We start from the raw sequence: 18991 nt of genomic DNA, 5'->3' as shown, positions 1-18991 counted from the left end.
CTCATCTCTGAATTAGGTTTTTTTTTTCTCCTTCGTTCTTTTTCATGCAACTACTACTACTACTAGTACTAGTACGCTTGTTTTGTTTCGAGAGATGGTGTCTGATTGTGAGAGAGAGACTTGACAACGCTTCCATTCTCTCACTCTCATTGTAAAGCATGAAATTTAGATTATCAATCTCGATTGCCATGTAACAGACATACAGACATAGACACATTCGCAACGGTGATTATATTGACGAGAGAGAGAACAGCTGATACGATGCTTAACCGATTTTATCGGAATTATTATATACACACACGTATAATTCGTATATACGAACGATATAACTTCATAAACTGGGGGGCTTGGTTCGTTCGTTCGTTCGTGTACAAGTGCAAGCGTGTGTATATAAACAAAACTGCGAGACAATGCAAAGATATTCCGAAGATGCAATACTACTTTACAACAGGCGCGCAATAATATTTTTTTTTTTTTCATTCGATATACGTATTATAAGATATTCAAATACTGAAATCCTTCGACGATGACTCATATATATGCGACGCGCACGACGAGAGCGAAAGAAACTAATTTTGCACGTAGAGAGAGAGAGAAATATCTGCATTAATAAAAATAACACATGTAACTCTCTCGCTAGTCTTCTCCTCAAACTTGATTCGAACGGGGGGAGTCGAGAGAGAGAGAGAGAGACACGATGGTGTTACAAAATATTAAAAGATGCGTGAGTTTTGAATAATTTATAATGCAAAGCTGGACGATGCAATTTCTGACTGCCTCGATTGAAAAAACTGCATGAAAATTACGCACGCGGCACGACGTTGAATCAAGACGCTGCAGCCGGTACTTTATACTTCTGATTTTAATTTCGTCCCGGAAAATTCACTATATGGAAGATATAGATAAACTCCCGGTGCGCGTCTTCTTCTTTCTCGGGCGAGCGATAAATCAGCTGAAAATTTTTCGGATCTCTTTCTCTCTCTCTCTCTGCCTCTGTCTTTGATGCAGCAGAAAAACAGTTCACTGGGCGATTTTTCAAAAAGAGTATAGAAGCCAGGGTAGCTTTTTTCACGATCTGCTATCGCTTCGGCTATTTTTTCTCTCTCTCTCTCTCTCTGTAGCTCTGACTCGGGGAGTTGCCTGGCCGCACGCGAGCACGATCGAAATCCAATTTTAAGTTTCACTCGGACTCTGCCGCACGTATTTTCGATCCTACACATATATACATATATATAGTTTTCGGCTCTGATCGGGTCCTGCGAGGAAGCTGCCGGGTATAGAGACACACGGGGGTGGCGAGAGGGTGGCTGCGGCTGGCGCAGCTTTTCCTACTCGTTTTCCCGAGCTTCGGAGTTACTCGCACATACGTATACGGATCTATATACATTTGTATATAATATAGTGCGAAAAACCGGGTGAAATTCTAATACCGAGAAAAGCAGAGTGAGAATAAAATGGAAAAAAAGGGAGGACGAAGGGTAGATTACAGAGAGTAGCTGGTGGTGGTATATATATAGGCAAGTGTGTGAGTCGTATACATCGAATTGATTGCACGATCGATCGATCGCCGCCGCTGCTGCACCACTTGGAAACGATAGCGACATTGACGAAGATTTTGCGAAATTGAACTCAATCCCATTGTTTCGTACGTGCGCCCGGGCGAAAAGATCATCCACGCGCGCGAGGTACCTCAAAAATTTATATTTACGCTCGCGAATCGTTTCGATAAGTTGTCTGTCGCTGAAAATGCACTTCAGGAAGTTTAATCATAATCTCTGAGTATGACAGTTTTGACGAATTCAATTAATCTGCTCGCGCGCGAGCGACTACGAGAGCTAGACTCTACGAAAATGAAGCAATATATATCGAAATACACGTGTGCTCGCTGCAGAGCGAGAAAGAAATATTTAATAAGCTCGCAATAATTTTGCAAAAATGGGGGATAAGGAATTTCTTATAATTCCAAAAGGTATAATATCTTTCAAAATGCACACACACACAGACTAGCCATAGAGAGCCAGAGCTATATACATATATAGCAGCATACTTGACACAAATTTTAATAAGATCTTTATATTCGTTAGGTAATAAAATATAATTCATTGCCACATTAATAATGCGGCAGAAAGAGACACTGATCGCTGTGTAATACTCTGCAGACCATACAGCATACAGCGTACGCGTCGGTGATCGATCTCGCGGAACATACATTTTATCGAAATACTTGTCAACGCGGAGTCGCATTAGTTTCAGAAACAAGATTCGAAAGGTTCTTTTTTTTCATTCAAAGCGAGAAGAAAAAAAAATGAATAAAAATGGCAAATCCCTCCCTACTTCGATCTTATAATTCGATGCAACACACGATCGCCCCTACCCACGTAATAAATCGCACTGCACCGCGCATGCGGCCCGCGGAGAGATGGGCGCGCGGACTTTGATAACCGCGGGTGTTGTAATTTTCGTACATCGGGTGAGGTGCTGCTGCTGCTTCGGGCGGTGCTGAAAATTCGAAAAATAGACGTCGTCATCCGGGTGCTGCTGCTCATCGCACAATCCGATTCGAGGCGCATAGAGAGAAGAGTCATAACATTGCAAGGCGTTTTTTTCATCGCTCGATCTTATGACTCACGTCTATGCGTCCGTGTGTGATTTCTAAATTAAATCCGCCGCGCGTAGAGTAGCTCCTTATGGTCTTACGCGTGTCGCCTCTCGCGATTTATATGAAAAACGTTTATATAGCATTACTAATCGATTATGCGCGCGAGCCTATCTTTTTAATTTCAGTTACATCAGTTTTTTTCTCTCCGTACGCTCGCAAAGTGTCTTTACTACTATTATGATTATTATTATGAATAGCCGAGCTGCGCCGAGAACGATCCTTGATGCCTCTGACCTTTGGAATCAATAAAACCGGCAGCTGGCTAGCCTCGTTGAATTTGATACTTTTCCTACTGGATGGATAGTTACGAAAGTTTATACGACGTTTAAAAATTTTTCATCGCAACGAGTGTGTGAGTGTGTATGTATATGGCATTGCATCAAAAAGCATATATATTATAAGGCAAACTACTGGCAGCGATGCACCGGAGAAGTCATTTATTAGTACATATTATACAGGCGGAGTGGATTCTTCGTTGCGATATATCTAAATATCTCTCTCTCTCTCTATGTGGCAGGCATTAACGTTGTTGCAGGCGCGCGAAACTACTTGTTAAACGATCAAGAAAGATTATACGAAAAATTTTTTGCAACTACTACCAGAAATAAAATTTCCATGAGCTCGCCTCGGCGCAAATGCCACTTTATTTATATGTGTGTGCGCATATGAATTTGCAAAGTGTCTACTACTTGCGCCTGTGGGGATTAAAAACTCGCCGCTATTGTAACAGTAAGCATAAGTGGCGTTAATTATCTCATTCACCTCGAGAGATGCAAATAAGATCTGACGTGCATCGCTTGTGGAGCATGAAAAATATGTGTGTGTGTGTGTGTGTGTGTGTGTACATGTAGAAAGGACTGCGACTATAAACTCGAGTATTAGAGAGATCCACGAGAGCCCCGTAGAGGTAATTGAAATCGGTCCGAGATTCGCTGGACAAATTTCATCGAAAGGTTTTGCAAAAAAAATAAAAGTAAATTGAGAATTTCAGTTTTGCTTTCCCCGCGCTTAATGGAGAAAACTGTAGACACTTGCCAGTCGAGTGTATGCACCGACACACACACACACACATGCATCGTTCTTTTGTTAGACGGCTCGGAGTAAAAAAAAAGAAAAAGAAAAAAAATACTTTGTGGGATGTGTGTCTGTGCATGTGCATCGCTGCTGCAACTGCGGCATCAGCTCCTCCTTCTTCGGCGCATTCGCGCGCGAGATTTAAGGGCGCTTTCTGTTACGTGAAGCGCATTAATACGTTATTAGAACGTTGGTTTACAGAGAGAGTGCATGGCAGAATTATTGTCTGTGTCTGTGTGTGTGTCTAAGTGCATCGGTGTACGGAGGCGCGGAATATATAGATAAGGCGTTTGGCAAAGTTTCAACTTTCAATTGCCCCCCTGCACCTGTACGTTCGCGAGTGTGTTAGTCTGTACGTGTGTGTGTGTGAGTGTATGTACTTGCTGAGTGCTTTGTGATCTTTTGCGAGCGCTCAGAGCGCAAAAGAGAGTAAAAGCGAGAGAGAGAGACAGAGAGAAGATGGAATTTTGAAAGGCCGTTCAAGAGAGAGATGAGCAATAGGCGCTCGCGCGCCGAGCTACATCGTGATTATGTGCTCGCGCGCTCAATTTTTGGAGAATTTAAGTCGTTTTGTACACACACACAAAAGAGAGGAGGACGACTCTTTTGTTTGTTGAAGAGCCACCGGCAGAAATACTTGAAATTTGTTTGCCGAACTTTCCTGCGCGCGCGAGCGGCGCGGAAAATTTTTCGAAATAAATACGCGCGTTACACGAGGATCGCTTTGACTCGTTAAGGACGCGCATCTGGATACACGTAGAGAGCGTCTGATGCACGATGCGCGTGTATACATTTTTTTTTCGGCGTTTTTACTTTACAAAAATATTTTTCATTCGATAGGTAGGTATACGAAAATTAGTACTCTGCTGTTAGTGGTAAATCGGAAGGGTTTTATAATTTTTATTAAATAATCAGGTGATCGTTATTTTCAATCATTTTAAAAATTCAAATGATAAAATATTGAGGATAACTATTTGACATTTATAGCTATTTCAAATCGAGTCGTGCTTTGACTTATACAATTATGTTTCCTTTGACACTTGCAGATTTACCGATAAAAGGTGCTCGCCATCTGGCGATAGAGGCTTAAAGTGGCATTGAAAACTGTTCTACATTTTTTGAAACCATTTAATCGTAAAGAACAAGTTAGTGAATGGCTGTATATTACAAAACATTTTAATCCGTTTTATTTTTTATCCAGGAAAAACTTTGTCAGGATATTTTCAAATAAAAATTAAAGTGAAGAAAATTCTCATGAATTCTGTCATCGGGCTTCACATTCTATCTTTGAGTTGTCCGGGCAGTTACTAATTATGCTTGATAATTTTTATGTCTACAATAATAATTTTACGATGAATTACAATATGTGATGACCTCTGCCGATGAACGTTGAAATGTTGAATATTATCGTTTAAGTGAACATGATGGTTGTTAACCGATGCACGATATAGTTAGTAATTTTCTGTACTCAAGAAAAAACACCATTGTATGGTGGTATGGAAAGTTACCGACTGATAGACACATCCTCTGCTAAGGTAGTTCTCTACTATGTTGAGATCCGTGTGGCAAGACGACTCTTCGATCTCGTAGGATCTTCTGTTTAAACAGCACTGAAATATTGAAATCCAAATTACGATCAAATCCATAGATTAACAATGGAGATAAAAAACTGCATTATGATCAAATATTTATTTTAATCATAATTTACCGAAATTTAATCCATTATAAATAAAAAAAGGTTACTTCGCTAAGTTTTGCGTAATATTATAATTATTTTTAAGCATCGCGTGAGGCATAAATACTTACGTGCGCTTCGATGCACAATGATTGCACGAATCCTCGTGTACAAGGACCTCGAGTGCATACAAGCCACACGAAAATGTTTGCACAGTCAATACACACACATACGAGTTCAATTCGATTCCCGAAGTGTAGTATAAATGCACAGGATCACCCAATGTTATCGGAGAGAAAGATATGTACCCGTGCTCGCAGCTCGTATTGCAGTTATTCGAGCTCGTCGCGGGGTCGTGCAGTTGTATACGATTACAACATATTTGCACGATGAACTCGGGTTAAACTCGCATCGTTTCTTGTAGCGCATTCGAGTTATATTCGAACTCGCTTTCGTGAGTGTGTGAGTGTCGTGCAGCAGCAGGTGTCTATTCGGTGCGCGCAGGTACGTATACCCGAAACTTTATTGGCAATCGCTTTAATTTGCGGATTGTCACGATAAATCGAGGGTAAAAGTAAGTCAATGTCGCCGTAACAGGTTTCGAACGAGTTAGCGACTGCGCGTAATTGACGATGCTGCTGCAGATAAAAGTTCGATATAAGGTCAAGGTACACGCCGAATTTTAAGATCTTTTCCTGAATTATATCAGCGGTAAAATGCATTGAACTCACTCATAAACAGTTCTAAAAGTTTAAACTCTATTTAAAATTTTCAAAATTATTATCTCAATCATAAAATCAACGAAGAGGTTTGTTTTAATTTATAATCATCATAAATCATCTGTAAAAAAATATTATTTTGTTAATCAAGTTGCTATAAAAATGCTGAACGGAAGCACACATGATAATGAATTATTTAAACTACTAAAGACCATTATGATTTTATTTTTATAAAACTATTAATAATAAACAAGATTTCATATCATTTGAATCAATCGAAATAATTCTGGAACTCAAGAATTGAGGAAAAAAGGCATGCATAAGTAGTAAACGCTGTAATAGCTCCTAGCTAAATTAATTTTATTCTTATTTTTTTCGAATACTTCCTTGTAATATAAATGAAATAAAAATCATTTTGAAGTCTCTATAAGAAGAAATAATCTTTATGATTTCAAAATTTATACAAAATTCAGGTAATTCCATCGATTGTGACTAGTCCGTTGATTCGAAAAGGATCCAGAAAAAAATTTTTTTAAATCAAAAAAGCGAATGCGTAGGATCGCATCCCCACCATTCTTACCGAGGGGAGAACGAGAAATATACATTTGTTTAATAAGGTAAGATACCCGTTCATTGAAACTCAAAATACATAAACTTTCACGGATTATGCAATAGCTATAAGTTTTATGGACAAATGCTCACACGTGTATAAGCCAACAAGGTATAAAGATCAAGTTGCGTCTGCCGAAGGAAGAGTCTCTCGCGAGCTTCCCTCACTGTCACTAGTCAAGTACGATCCTGGTTCAGTAAATAGCCATCAGTTTTTAATAATACATTTTATTGAATCATTCAATTTTAACATTATACTTTTATTTGTATAGGCTTAACTACTTACTGAGAAGTCACCTAAGGCTAATTATTTTGTGTTTAAAAACATTGCAGAATCTTCGTAGTGATCTAAAACGATGCGTTTTTTGGTAAATATTTTATGAAATTAATAGTTATAATAACTCCAGTAAAAATGCTTAACATTAATAATGAAAAAAGACAATTTAAAATGTTTTGAATATACCACCATAAAGTAGGCTTGTTTTCATCATTTTTCTGTTACGATTATATTAAAAATATAAAGTGCATTTACAATGATTTAAGTATGTCAAACTAATTGCTTCAAAAAATTTAGATCAGTTTTCAACCCTTATAAATAGGATAATACCGTCCTTTAAACTTCCACCACTAGATGGCAAATACCTTCATATATAAATCCGTAAGAGAAAAAGTTAACTTAATTGTTTAAGTCAAAATATGTTCAATGTTATAGTTATGAACGTGGTGTACATGTTTCCATCGTTGCATGAAAATCTCTTCAATATGACTTTGAAAAAATCCATTGAACTCAAGCTGTTAAAATTAGCTCAAATTGTCTAATAATATTTTTTAAAGAACAATCCTGTACCTTTATCTTATTATAAATCGTATTTAAATGAATTACAATTTCATCAATATTTTTGTAAACACAATAACGTAAACATATAAATTCGATTAATTTATATTACGCAGCTCATTTTCTTATTAAGATTTATGCGTCGTACTTAACGAGGGTGTGTCGCTTGCCTCAAGACTCTTCGCATAATAGTCAATCACGAAAAAAGTGAATGGGTATTTGAGCGCCGATTGATTGGATGACACTCGCTTTTCTACATACACAAGCGTGTACATACGGTATGGAGGTTGCATCAGCGCACGCGTGGCTATTGCCGAATAATGTCGCAATATCGCGAAGTTGAATTAAAATTGACGAGCCAGTTAAATATTTTATACAATTTATACCTTTTTAATTATGTTATAATCGGGATTTCGGCATGATTAAAAATTTTTAAAAACAATTATGAGTCATTTGTTCCATTCAATATTTATAATTGATGGTATAGTTATAGACTAATATTATTAACATTAAGTTTTAAAATGATCAAAAAATTTTTTGGATTACGGTTTTGATTACGGTAATGAATAGGCCACTTTCAACGACTACCATTGAAAACGTCAATCATCGTTTTTTTTCACAGCTCATATCTTGCCTCTTGGCCGCAGCGGCTAACGCTCAAGACGAGTACTTTCGACAACCGGAAAAGATCGTCAAGGCCTCGAACGAAGTAGGCGAACGTTTGGGCAATTACGCCTTCACCTACGAGACGGAAGGCGGCATACTCCAGTCGGAGGTCGGCCAGCGCAAATACCAGGGCACCGAGGACGAGGCTCAGCTGATTCAAGGCTCGGTGCAGTACAACGCGCCCGACGGCACTCCCGTGGCACTGAGCTGGACCGCCGACGAGTTCGGCACTCAAGTTCGCGGCACTCATCTGCCGACTCCTCCTCCGATTCCGCCGGCGATCGCGAGAGCTTTGGAGTGGCTGGCCAAGCAGCCCAGCACCACGGAGCAGCCGGAGGTAGAGCGAAAGAAGCCGTACAAAGCTCAGCAAGAAGATACGTTCGCCAAACCGATCGTTGTTAAAAAACAAACGTTTACCAAACCATTGGGTTTGAATAAAAGTCAACGATTTTGATAGAGCAATCATTAATAATTTTTTTGTGAAATAAAATACTAAAATTAAAAAAATGTTGTTAGTATAGATTCAAGCTTTATAATTCTGTAAGTAGAAATTAATTAAAATATGCAACAATCAGTTGAATTGAATATTTGGAAATTCATTCAGTTGTTCATTGTATTACCAAACATTTATATCTCCTCACCTCGTTAGAGATTAAAAATCCTCTTGGTAAAGTAATTTATTTTTAAAAAAATTGATTTGCTTAAAAAAATAAAACAATAATTTTAGTAAATTTCAAGATATAATAGATATGAAATTCGTATTCATTAGCTCATCTCTGTACTACAAGCTAGAGATGGCTACGGCCATGCGATGTTACGCGCACTACGACAGTTCCGCATCTGGAGCGGCGTCAACGCCATCTAGCGTTAATGTTACCAACTAGATAAATGCGACAAAAGCAAAAGAACTCTCCAGCGGGGAATCGAACCCCGGTCTCCCGCGTGACAGGCGGGGATACTGACCACTATACTACTGAAGATTTGAAGAAAGGAGTTTTATACCGGATAAAACGGAGCAGAAGCGACTCCGAAATAGTCGGAGCGATTGCGACGCTAAAAAATACGGAAAAATCGCTATTTTGTTAAATTTGGAGCAATCGCGACTCGATCAAATTCGGAGCGATCGTGCTCCGAATTATTAGGAGCAGCTGCAATTACGTAAAATTGGAGCAATCAATTGTTTTAGGAATTGAAAAATGAAATCTTTGTATGAGCAACATTTTTTCGAGTAAATTTTACTTATTTCATTCCGGAGTATGAAATAAAAAATTGGAGTATTTTTCTTTTTTTAATTTCGGAGCAATAAAGTATTGAGAGCTTTCATTTCATCTATTTAATTTATTAAAATTTGGAGCATTTGTCATTTTTCGATTTCGGAGCAATAAAATTCATACATTTCATTTATAAAAATTCGGAGCAAATTTGATTCTATAATATCAGTGCTTATTTAATTCAGGAGCATGATATAAATTTTGGAGCATTTGTCATTCTTCAAATTCGAAGCAATAAAATGTCAAGAGCTTTCATTTATATGCATTTTATTTATAAAAATTCGGAGTAAATTTGATTCTCTTATATCGGAGCAGGTCGGATTTCAATGTAAATTTTATTTTGAAATCTCACAGTAAATTAATACATTCAATACTTTTCAAAAGAGAAATATGATTGTATAGGCACGCAATGCAGTTGTTCCTTATGTTTTATTAACTTTTTTTCGAGATAGAATCTCTGTAAAAAAATTGTTTATGTATAGGAAAGTGAAAAAACATAAACATTTTCATACGAGAAAACGAAAAAATTCCAAAAGTTTAGTACCAACGTCACGCGGGGTTCCCAGGCGGTCACCCATCCAAGTACTAACCGCGCTCAACTTTGCTTAACTTCAGTGATCGGACGAGAACTGGTGCTTTCAAAGTGATTTGGACGTTGGCGATAGAGTGAAAGAAAAAGGCAATTTTTTGGAGCAAATTTTTTTCTTCCATTTCGGAGAAAAAAATTTCTAGAGTAAATTTTATTTTATAATTTCAAAGAAGTTTTCATTGCATAATTTTATTACATATGATGATGCAGTCAATATTTTGAAAAAATGAATTTCAAACACCTTTTAAATTTCTTACTAATAATTTTTTTATTACCATTTGTTTCATTCATATTATATTGTATTCATTTAAAAGTACTATTTGACGATAGAAAAAACATTCATAAATATCATTCTTACTACTGTACACTAAATTCAAAGATTAATATTATTTTTACCGATAGCAAATTACACAGGTCTTTACAGCAACATTTTTATTACATCATGTAACAGAAATATATAGGATTGAATAAACTATAACGTTTATCGTGTCCACTACCAGTTTGAAAATCATGTTTTTCAAACTAGTCAAATAAATTCACTGTAATAAACTATTACCACTAATTTCTATAAACTAATTTCTTCGAAAAACTAGAATACTTTACATCGCGCTCTTTTCTCTCTCGAGTCTCTCTTTCTCTCTGCGCGCCTCCGCCCATTTGAGAGCTCTGAGAATCAGTGGTGGAATCGGTGGTGGCGTCGGTATGTGAGCACCCACGGCTTGAAATCCATTTTCACCCGCGACGTAAGATACCGAGATGGGGGTACCCTCGGGCGAGATGTAGCTGTAATTACCCTTAACGTTGAGCACGTGTACGGGGCCTGTTCTAACTCCATCCCTAGCCTCGGTCTGCACGACGCTACCGACTTCCGCGACTTTGATGTTATTGCCGGTTTCGTAGCTGTAAGCGTAGGATCCATCGGGATTCGGCCCGTCGAAAGTTTGACTCACGATCGGTATCGGGCTCGTTTTGGTATCGGCATTCGCCACGGTTTGCTGCGAAACTACGTCGCTTTTTTGAGTATTGATTCTCTCGGTAACGTCGATATTCACCGAACTCGCCACTTCGTTATCGTCACCGGTCGTTTCTTCGGCTGCCACCGTAGCCGCTAGGGTAGTGGATTCTTCCGGCACTTCCGTGGTATCGTCGGAGCTTTGCAGGTCGATGCCACTGGACAACGAGAAAAGGGCCAATTCGCGCGGTGGTAGATCGGTCGAAGTTTCGCTCGACGCGTCAGTCGTGAGCTCCAATGCATCGGTAACGATATTATCACTGATAGTCGTAGCACTTATATCACCGATGGAGCCGATCGATGCATCGATTACGGGCACACCGTGGCTCAGACCGGTAAGAGCCAAAACGCCGAAGACGATCTGCAACGAGATTATTTTATTTATAAATTAAGCTAAACACTTTGACACTTTTTCACTCAAGGAAAAAAAAAACAGTTGATCGTAATTTTACTCACCAATTGATACATGCTGATCGATTTTGATTCGAGCACTCTCGCCGATGGTGAGTCGAGGTACATTTTCAGTCAACTGAGTTCCATAGATCGATGAACTTGCTGATTTATATATGCGAACACGATACACACGTGCGGCTCCGTAACAATGAGTGCTCCAATTGGGCGAGGATTCTCCCTCCTGGACTACGTACGTTAGTTCAACACCGCGTCCTACAGTCGTAACGCGTCGAGATTTCGTTTTTCCCTCAAGATCCTCGTGGCGCGTGTGTATGTATTTAGCTAAAACGATTATGTGGACATAACGGGCGTACTCATGATTTTTTTTTTTTTCGTAATTGAGTCAGTGTTTAAAGATCATAGTGCTTCGTTGCCAAATAATTTTTGGAGCTACACGAAAAAGGACTTCTAATATTTGTTATTGCTAATCTTTCCGGCTGAATGTTTATTTCCTAAAAATTTTGCGTATGCTCACTGATGTCCACATAAAAAATAACAAATATGAGTAAGATAATTTTTCCTTAAACGTCATTGCAACCAATAGCTAAAAATTTTTATTAATTGATTATCAAATTCATTTAATAATAAAAAATTATGGCAAAATTATCAATAAATTTTTAAATTGATTGACCTATTTAACAGTTAATATGAAATAAAACTTTATAACAAGTGCTAAATTGCTTAAGATTGAGCAAAAGGTAAAAAAATTTATTGCTCCCGGCTTTAATTGTAAGTGCTGCTATTATGTCAGAAATTATTTGGTTACGACTACAATGCCGAAGAATTTTTGTATCAGCGTGCATATTTGTTACGGCATGACGATAATTTGCGTCCTCATTAATTAACACGCATAATTTTAAGAGCTCTCGCGTTTCGAAAATCACTGACTTGCATTTATTGGATCCTCGCCCATATTGCATGCATCATCGTTCGTAACAATGACTTGGATCGATAAGAATTCGACTATTTACTATAGTCACCTTTCCAGCAATTTTTAATTACCTTGCCCAATAAAATAAGGGAAAAATTTTTTGAATGAAAATAATCATCAAATGTTTGTTCTAAAATAATTAACTGTAGCACATTTGAATGTCAGTAATGATAATTCACTTATCATTATGAGGGAACAAGGGTTTAAAACGAAGTCTTATGATGCGGGAGAAAAATATTGTTTTCTTCGTTTAATGTTTTGACTCATCTTAAAAATTGATGTTTATATTTATACCTTCGTGGGTGAGTAAAACCACAATGATTTTATAAATAATTAAAATATATCTTTTAAAAGTCTAAACAGCCAACGTATAGAGGGAACCGATAAGAATGAATTGCATGACGCAAGGAACTGTTTCTTAAGATCATTTAGCAAAAAAAAAAAAAACCGTAAAGTATACACCAACAAAACGTCTTGTTTTCAGGTTCAAGATTGAAAAAAGAGCGGAGACGATCACGACGACGAGTAGGAGGTGACAAACTCATGAATAAAAATCTATAAACACGCACATCGCACACATAGATTTATGCGCCGGGGACTCATCATCGTAGTACGCGGGCTATTGCGCGGGATCGCATCTTGAAAATGTATAAAAGGCGCTTCTTCACTTTCGGAGAGCATATATTTAAATAACGCGGCTACACCTAACTGCGAGACACTTGAAGTTACACACACGCTACGGTAGCACACGAGAAGCAGCAGCAGCAGCAGCCATCATCATGGTAAGGAGTATATTATAGCGTTAAAAAGCTTCGCCCGGAACAGTTACAATCGAAAATCGTTTCTGATTTAATATATCTAACGCGATCGAGTGTTTTGTTTTTTCGTTAAAGTGCATCTTCTTCGAGGACCTCTCTACACGCGATCGCGAAAAAAAAAGAATTTATTTGCCCAGCACTTAATTTTCGTAATGGTGTCATTAACGATCCTCTCTTGTATTTTTTTTTTACAGAAATACCTCGGCGTCGTATGTTTGATTTTGTGCGTGGCCAACGCCTTATCCGCCGCCATCCCGACCGAACTACCGCGCGAAATCATTCCGATCCTTCGCAGCGCCAGCACGGGGCCCGAGCCTAACGGTGCCTACTCGTACAGCTACGAGACCGGCAACGGCATCCAGATGGAGGAGCAGGGCGAGCTCAAGCCCGAGGGCGAGCAGGGCACCATGTCGGTGCGCGGACGCTACAGCTATCAGGCCGACGACGGCACGCCCATCGAGGTGGTTTACACAGCGGACGAGAACGGCTTTCAGCCCCAAGGCGCTCATCTGCCCAAGGCACCGGAGATTCCCGAGGGCATCCTGAGGGCTCTGGCCTGGATCGCCGAGCACCCGGAGGAGGATAATCTTCAGTGATGATGATGAAAAAAAAAAGGTGTTTTTCGAGTCTCTAGAATAGTTCGAATAAGTTTTTGTATTTCGAGTGCGTAGTTTCTGTGAATCTTTCATTGTATTGCAAGAAGTACTGTGTAATTTTATTACCTCGTTTTTACATTATAAATATAATATAATTAATTTGAAAAATAATGCAAGCCGAGAGTTATTTTATTCATTTGATGCCATAGTGCTATTGTCGAAAATCTTATTTACTTTATCTTTCGAAATAACCGCATGAATCTGCATATCTACACGCATCGGCACGTGTATAGAGAGAAAGAGTGAAGCATCCGAAATCGCAATTTAGCCCGAGGCTGGGAAAAGAATTTTACACTAATCACCAAGGTAGTCAACTTTTCAAGTTTTTCGCGTATGTATTAACGAGCAGGACAAAATCATATATTAGGTCTATTTGGCACGCAGTGAAATTATTGTGCAAAGGCTTAATACTGCGACCGTAGGATTGGCAAAGAGCTTCTCCCTACAAATATGATCGTAATTACTAATGAAATAATAATTTTTTTTTTCGTTGTTTATTAGTACATAAGCACTAGACTCAGATATGCTCTCAATTCGCCACGAAGAATCATAAATTTTGCGAGTGCAAGTTTGTCTCTTAGCGAGGGGCCAAACATCGTCAGAGTCCCTGAATAAAAAGACGATCGATATCGACGAAGACGAACGAACCTGGCCATGACTTTTCCTAAAATTGAGTTTTATTTAAAAAATATTGAAAAAGATTGGAGGTATCTACCCAACTCAGTTCCGGTACAGCATAAAAGCTAGAAATATCGAACTTGCAGAATGATTTGGGATAAACGCTACTGAAATAAATTTGCATAATCAATAAAAATGAAATGTTTCATTATAAATGTTCGCAAATTTTTTCTTCTTGTGTACGCATATTCGTTATCGGTTCATGTCCGCTAAAATATGAAATTTGAGAATATCGAATACAATTATTAGCTATTATGCGCACGCGTCATGTATATCTCGTCTGCTAATAAAATTTCTACCACCTCGACTTTATTTGCTGGTATTTAATTCTAATTGCACTTCATCTACGGAAGCGTACACTAGCCTTGAATTCGACAAAATGAAGTCTACGAATATAATCAACTATACCGTTAAGTAATTATCATCTTGCAAATTTAAACAATAAAATGAGTAAGTGTCTTTTTTATAATATCATTCACATTTCCAGAGTAAAAGAAGAGCCTGATGATATGTGTTACAATGAAATTGATGGTGGCCAAACGGAAAACAAATTATCCGATACTGAAAATTTGCAAACACTCCGATGTCTGCAAGAAAATACCGTAAGTTTATTGATAACGATGATCGATTAAATTGTCATTGTTTTAATGAAATTTTTATGAGATTATAATTCTAAAACAGACTCACACCCTTAAAGAAGCCAGAGCGATTCTTGAATCTGAACCTAACCAAGAAATTAAGATACCCAATGTGGATTTATTAGCAACTGATAATGTGAACGAAGAAATTCCTGAATTTCCATGCAACCAAAAAATTAAAATAGAATCGGAGAGCGAAGATGTGAAACCTGATGTGGATTTATTAGTAACTGGTAAAGTGAACGAAGGAGTTTCAGAATTTCAACATAACCAAGAAATTAAAATAGAATTCGAGTGCGAAGATGTGAAACTCGATGCGGATTTATTAGTAAATAATAAAGCGAACGATTGGTCTGGTCGATATAAAGATATGAAAATTCACCATAATTGTGTAAACTTTTTCTCGAATCAAATGGAAAATAAGAAGATAGTAAAGAAAGAGTTTTTTGGTGATATTAAAAAAACTGATGATATAAATACTAGCTGTAAACTTAAGGACGGACAGAATACGAAAATTGATCTTGTAGTAAAGAAAAGCAAGCAATTTTTTCAATGCGGGACGTGTTCAAAAAATTTTGTTTCAAAACATGTTCTAAAGATCCACATTGATTCGGTGCACAATCATATTACTTACCGATGTGACATTTGTGAAAAGTCATTTAAAAGCAAAAATTATCTAATGATCCACATTGATTCATTGCATAATGGTCGAAAATCTCACAGGTGCGATACGTGCGGAAAGTCATTTGCATTCAAGACTACTCTGAAAAAACACATTGATATGGTGCATAAACGTGTCACTTACCCATGCGACATTTGTAAAAAGACATTCACACAAAAAAGTTATCTTGGAGTCCATATCGACTCATTCCATAATGGTCGAAAACCTCATAGCTGCGATACGTGCGGAAAGTCATTTTCACAAAAGGGTTTTATGAAATTACACATTGATTCGGTGCATAATTCTATTTCTTACCCGTGTGAAATTTGTGGAAAATCATTTAAAGGGAAAGCTTATCTCAAAGTCCATATTGATTTTGAGCATAATGGTCGAAAATATCACAACTGCGACATTTGCGGAAAGTCGTTTGCACTTAAGCAAGTTTTGAGAGTTCACATTGATACGGTACATAATCATATCAATCACCCATGCCACACGTGTGGTAAGACATTTTCTCAAAAGAGTGGTCTGCAAATCCACATTGATTCGATGCATAATTCTATTTCTTACCCGTGTGACATTTGTGGAAAGTCATTTAAAAAGAAGGCTTATCTTAAGCCGCATATTGAATCATTGCATAATGGTTCAGGATCGCGCAATTGCAATATATGCGGAAAGACATTTCCATATAAGCATAATCTAGAAGTTCACATCAACTCGGTGCACAATAGAATTACGTACCCATGTGATATTTGTGGAAAGTCATTTTCGCAAACAAGTGCTCTCAAGCGCCACATTCAATCAATGCATAATGGTCAAAAACGTTACAACTGCGATATATGCAGAAAGATATTTGCACATAAGGTTGATCTAGAAATCCATATTGTTTCGGTGCATAATCGTATTACTTACTCGTGTGACATTTGTGGAAAGACGTTTTCAAAAAAGGATTACCTCAAGGTTCATATTGATTCATTGCATAATATTGGGAATCGTCACAGCTGCCAGATATGCGGAAAGTCCTTTATTCAAAAGATTAATCTCAGAGTTCATATCGATTCGGTGCATAAAAATATCAATCATCTATGTTACATGTGTGGAAAGACATTTTCTATAAAGGGTAATCTCAAAGCCCATACAGATTTAATGCATAGTTATCGAAAACCTCATCAACCGCGATATATGCATAAGTATCATATGCACACTTAAGTATACTTTAAAAAATTAGGTCGATTCAGTGCGCATTTGAATTTGTTATTCGTGAAAAATTCGTAAAAGATATTTAAAATCAAAGAGCACTTCGAATCCCATATTGATTCATTTCATAACAGACGAAAATTTTCACACAGTAAAATAGTCAATATTGTATGACTTACCCGAGTGATATTTGTAAAATGTCATTCGTAAAAAAACTTGCAAAAGTCTACATCAATTTGTCACATAAAGCAATTAATAAACTCGCGATATTTGTAAGAATATTTATCGAAAAATAATATCAACTTTACTTTATTTAATTTTTGAGGATTATAAGAAAAAAACGTTATTTTTTAATTATTATTAATTGATTATAAAATAAATTATATTTTGAATGAACTGCGCCATTTTGTTTGTTTTTATAGAAACGTAAGTAACCGCAATTATTTGAATTTTTCATATTTAAGCAATGCCCCTGTATGTGATAACCCGCCAACAGAATTGATTGACTGGATGCATATACCACAGGCGCACTTTTAATGTACTTGCTGTTGATAATCAGTTTTAATTTTGTTATTTAAAATTTTATCGAAACAAAATTAATTCGTGCACTTTGTAAATGTTCAATTATTATTTTTCCAAACATGAAAACATTAATTCTGAACGAAAAATCGTTTTTTAATTACATTCTCAAAATTATGTTGAATTTGTCATTCATATAAACATCGAATTGCATCATTCTTGCCCGTATGAAAAATTAAAATAAAAAAGAATCATGTGCCGTCGTTAATTGCTATAACTATAAATCGTCTTAAAAATATTCGACCATAATCAATCTGTGCGCATCGAGGTAAACAGACGCGCAAGATCGTGCAACCAGTCATTTTTCATCGACCATCTCTTGTAACTTTCGTACGGTGATGCGCCTCGATTATCAAAGCTATCCAAGGCGTTAATACACAACGATAAATATGCAAGAGCGTATACGAAAGCAAATGAAGTCCGCATTTGCAAGTCGGAATTTCTGCGATAATTCGACGCCAATCGTCAATTGCGCGAGCGCGAAAATAGAATAGAAATGAATGAATGAATGATTATTATTTTTTTGATAAAAAAATCGTCTATCGAGAAAGAATTTAGTCAGCTTCAATTTAATTTTAACAAGGAAAAACTAAAACTATGTAAAAAATTGCGATAAGCAATATATTGTAGATAACCCTGATCCTTTTATTTTAAACAATCTACATGATAAATTTTCATGGCTTCTCTATGAAACAGGTTGAACAATTCAAAGGACGAAGCTGTTGTAAACGAAGGATTCGAAGTACGTCGAATTCAGCGAGTGCTAGAAGAATTCAGATCGACACTGTGTCTATATGTAACGCGATTGCAGCAAGCCTACTCGAGATCGGCCAAACCCCTTTTACTTTAAATTGCACTAATGCTTTCGTACACAATGGAAGGCATGTGCCATGTATAGAGTTGAGAAAATTCTTCACTGATGTACAAGCAGGTTTCATTTTTTCGATTTTTTGTTCTGTAATTAAACCAGACTATAAGGTTGTTTATGGCATCTCTCGAGTTACGGTGAATTCTGGTGATACTAATTGTTAATAATAGTGTGATAAATTTAAAAAGGAAAAAACCCAAGTTTTTTTGTTTTATTTTCTTTAAAATTTATAAGAAACATATTTTAAGTATTGATGTGGCAGCGGGTATACGATTTCCGGATAGGAAATATGATTATTCATATATTTGCATGTTTTTCGCACTTTTATTCTAAATTATCGTCACGTTCATCCATTCATATTTTTTCCATTCAAAAATCAGAAATAATTTTGGCTCTCGACTTT

The 18991-nt window shown here is 37.1% G+C and overlaps 4 protein-coding genes and 2 non-coding genes across 6 annotated transcripts; 3 read left to right on the top strand and 3 right to left on the bottom strand.

Annotated features, from left to right (window-relative positions):
• Nucleotides 1–6831: 6831 nt before the first annotated feature.
• On the top strand, nt 6832–8691 carry LOC106654754 (endocuticle structural glycoprotein SgAbd-2-like). Its single transcript, XM_014374755.1, has 3 exons — nt 6832–6917; nt 7009–7104; nt 8194–8691. Exons 2-3 carry the CDS (start codon nt 7093–7095, stop codon nt 8689–8691), a joined length of 510 nt encoding a protein of 169 aa, XP_014230241.1. The 5' UTR covers nt 6832–6917; nt 7009–7092.
• Nucleotides 8692–9145: 454 nt separating this feature from the next.
• On the bottom strand, nt 9146–9217 carry Trnad-guc. The gene has a single exon. It is a non-coding gene; the product is annotated as a tRNA-Asp (tRNA).
• Nucleotides 9218–10049: 832 nt separating this feature from the next.
• On the bottom strand, nt 10050–10168 carry LOC111693722. Its single transcript, XR_002763467.1, has one exon. It is a non-coding gene; the product is annotated as a 5S ribosomal RNA (ribosomal RNA).
• Nucleotides 10169–10696: 528 nt separating this feature from the next.
• On the bottom strand, nt 10697–11577 carry LOC106654566. Its single transcript, XM_014374489.1, has 2 exons — nt 11566–11577; nt 10697–11470 (listed from the first exon to the last, which is right to left on the bottom strand). The coding sequence occupies exons 1-2, from the start codon at nt 11575–11577 to the stop codon at nt 10697–10699; spliced, it is 786 nt and encodes a 261-aa protein (XP_014229975.1).
• Nucleotides 11578–13192: 1615 nt separating this feature from the next.
• LOC106654719 (endocuticle structural glycoprotein SgAbd-2-like) lies at nt 13193–13907 on the top strand. The gene is made up of 2 exons (XM_014374718.1): nt 13193–13275; nt 13506–13907. The coding sequence occupies exons 1-2, from the start codon at nt 13273–13275 to the stop codon at nt 13905–13907; spliced, it is 405 nt and encodes a 134-aa protein (XP_014230204.1). The 5' UTR covers nt 13193–13272.
• Nucleotides 13908–14979: 1072 nt separating this feature from the next.
• On the top strand, nt 14980–17401 carry LOC106654726 (zinc finger protein 2-like). The gene is made up of 3 exons (XM_014374726.1): nt 14980–15059; nt 15133–15247; nt 15327–17401. Exons 1-3 carry the CDS (start codon nt 15025–15027, stop codon nt 17151–17153), a joined length of 1977 nt encoding a protein of 658 aa, XP_014230212.1. The 5' UTR covers nt 14980–15024; the 3' UTR covers nt 17154–17401.
• Nucleotides 17402–18991: the final 1590 nt, after the last annotated feature.

The sequence above is a fragment of the Trichogramma pretiosum genome, unplaced genomic scaffold (assembly GCF_000599845.2).
Source record: "Trichogramma pretiosum strain Unisexual culture from Peru unplaced genomic scaffold, Tpre_2.0 scaffold23, whole genome shotgun sequence".
Lineage (NCBI taxonomy): Eukaryota > Metazoa > Arthropoda > Insecta > Hymenoptera > Trichogrammatidae > Trichogramma > Trichogramma pretiosum.
The sequence above is the reverse complement of the archived record's forward strand: the minus strand, read 5'-3'. Positions and strand labels throughout refer to the sequence as shown.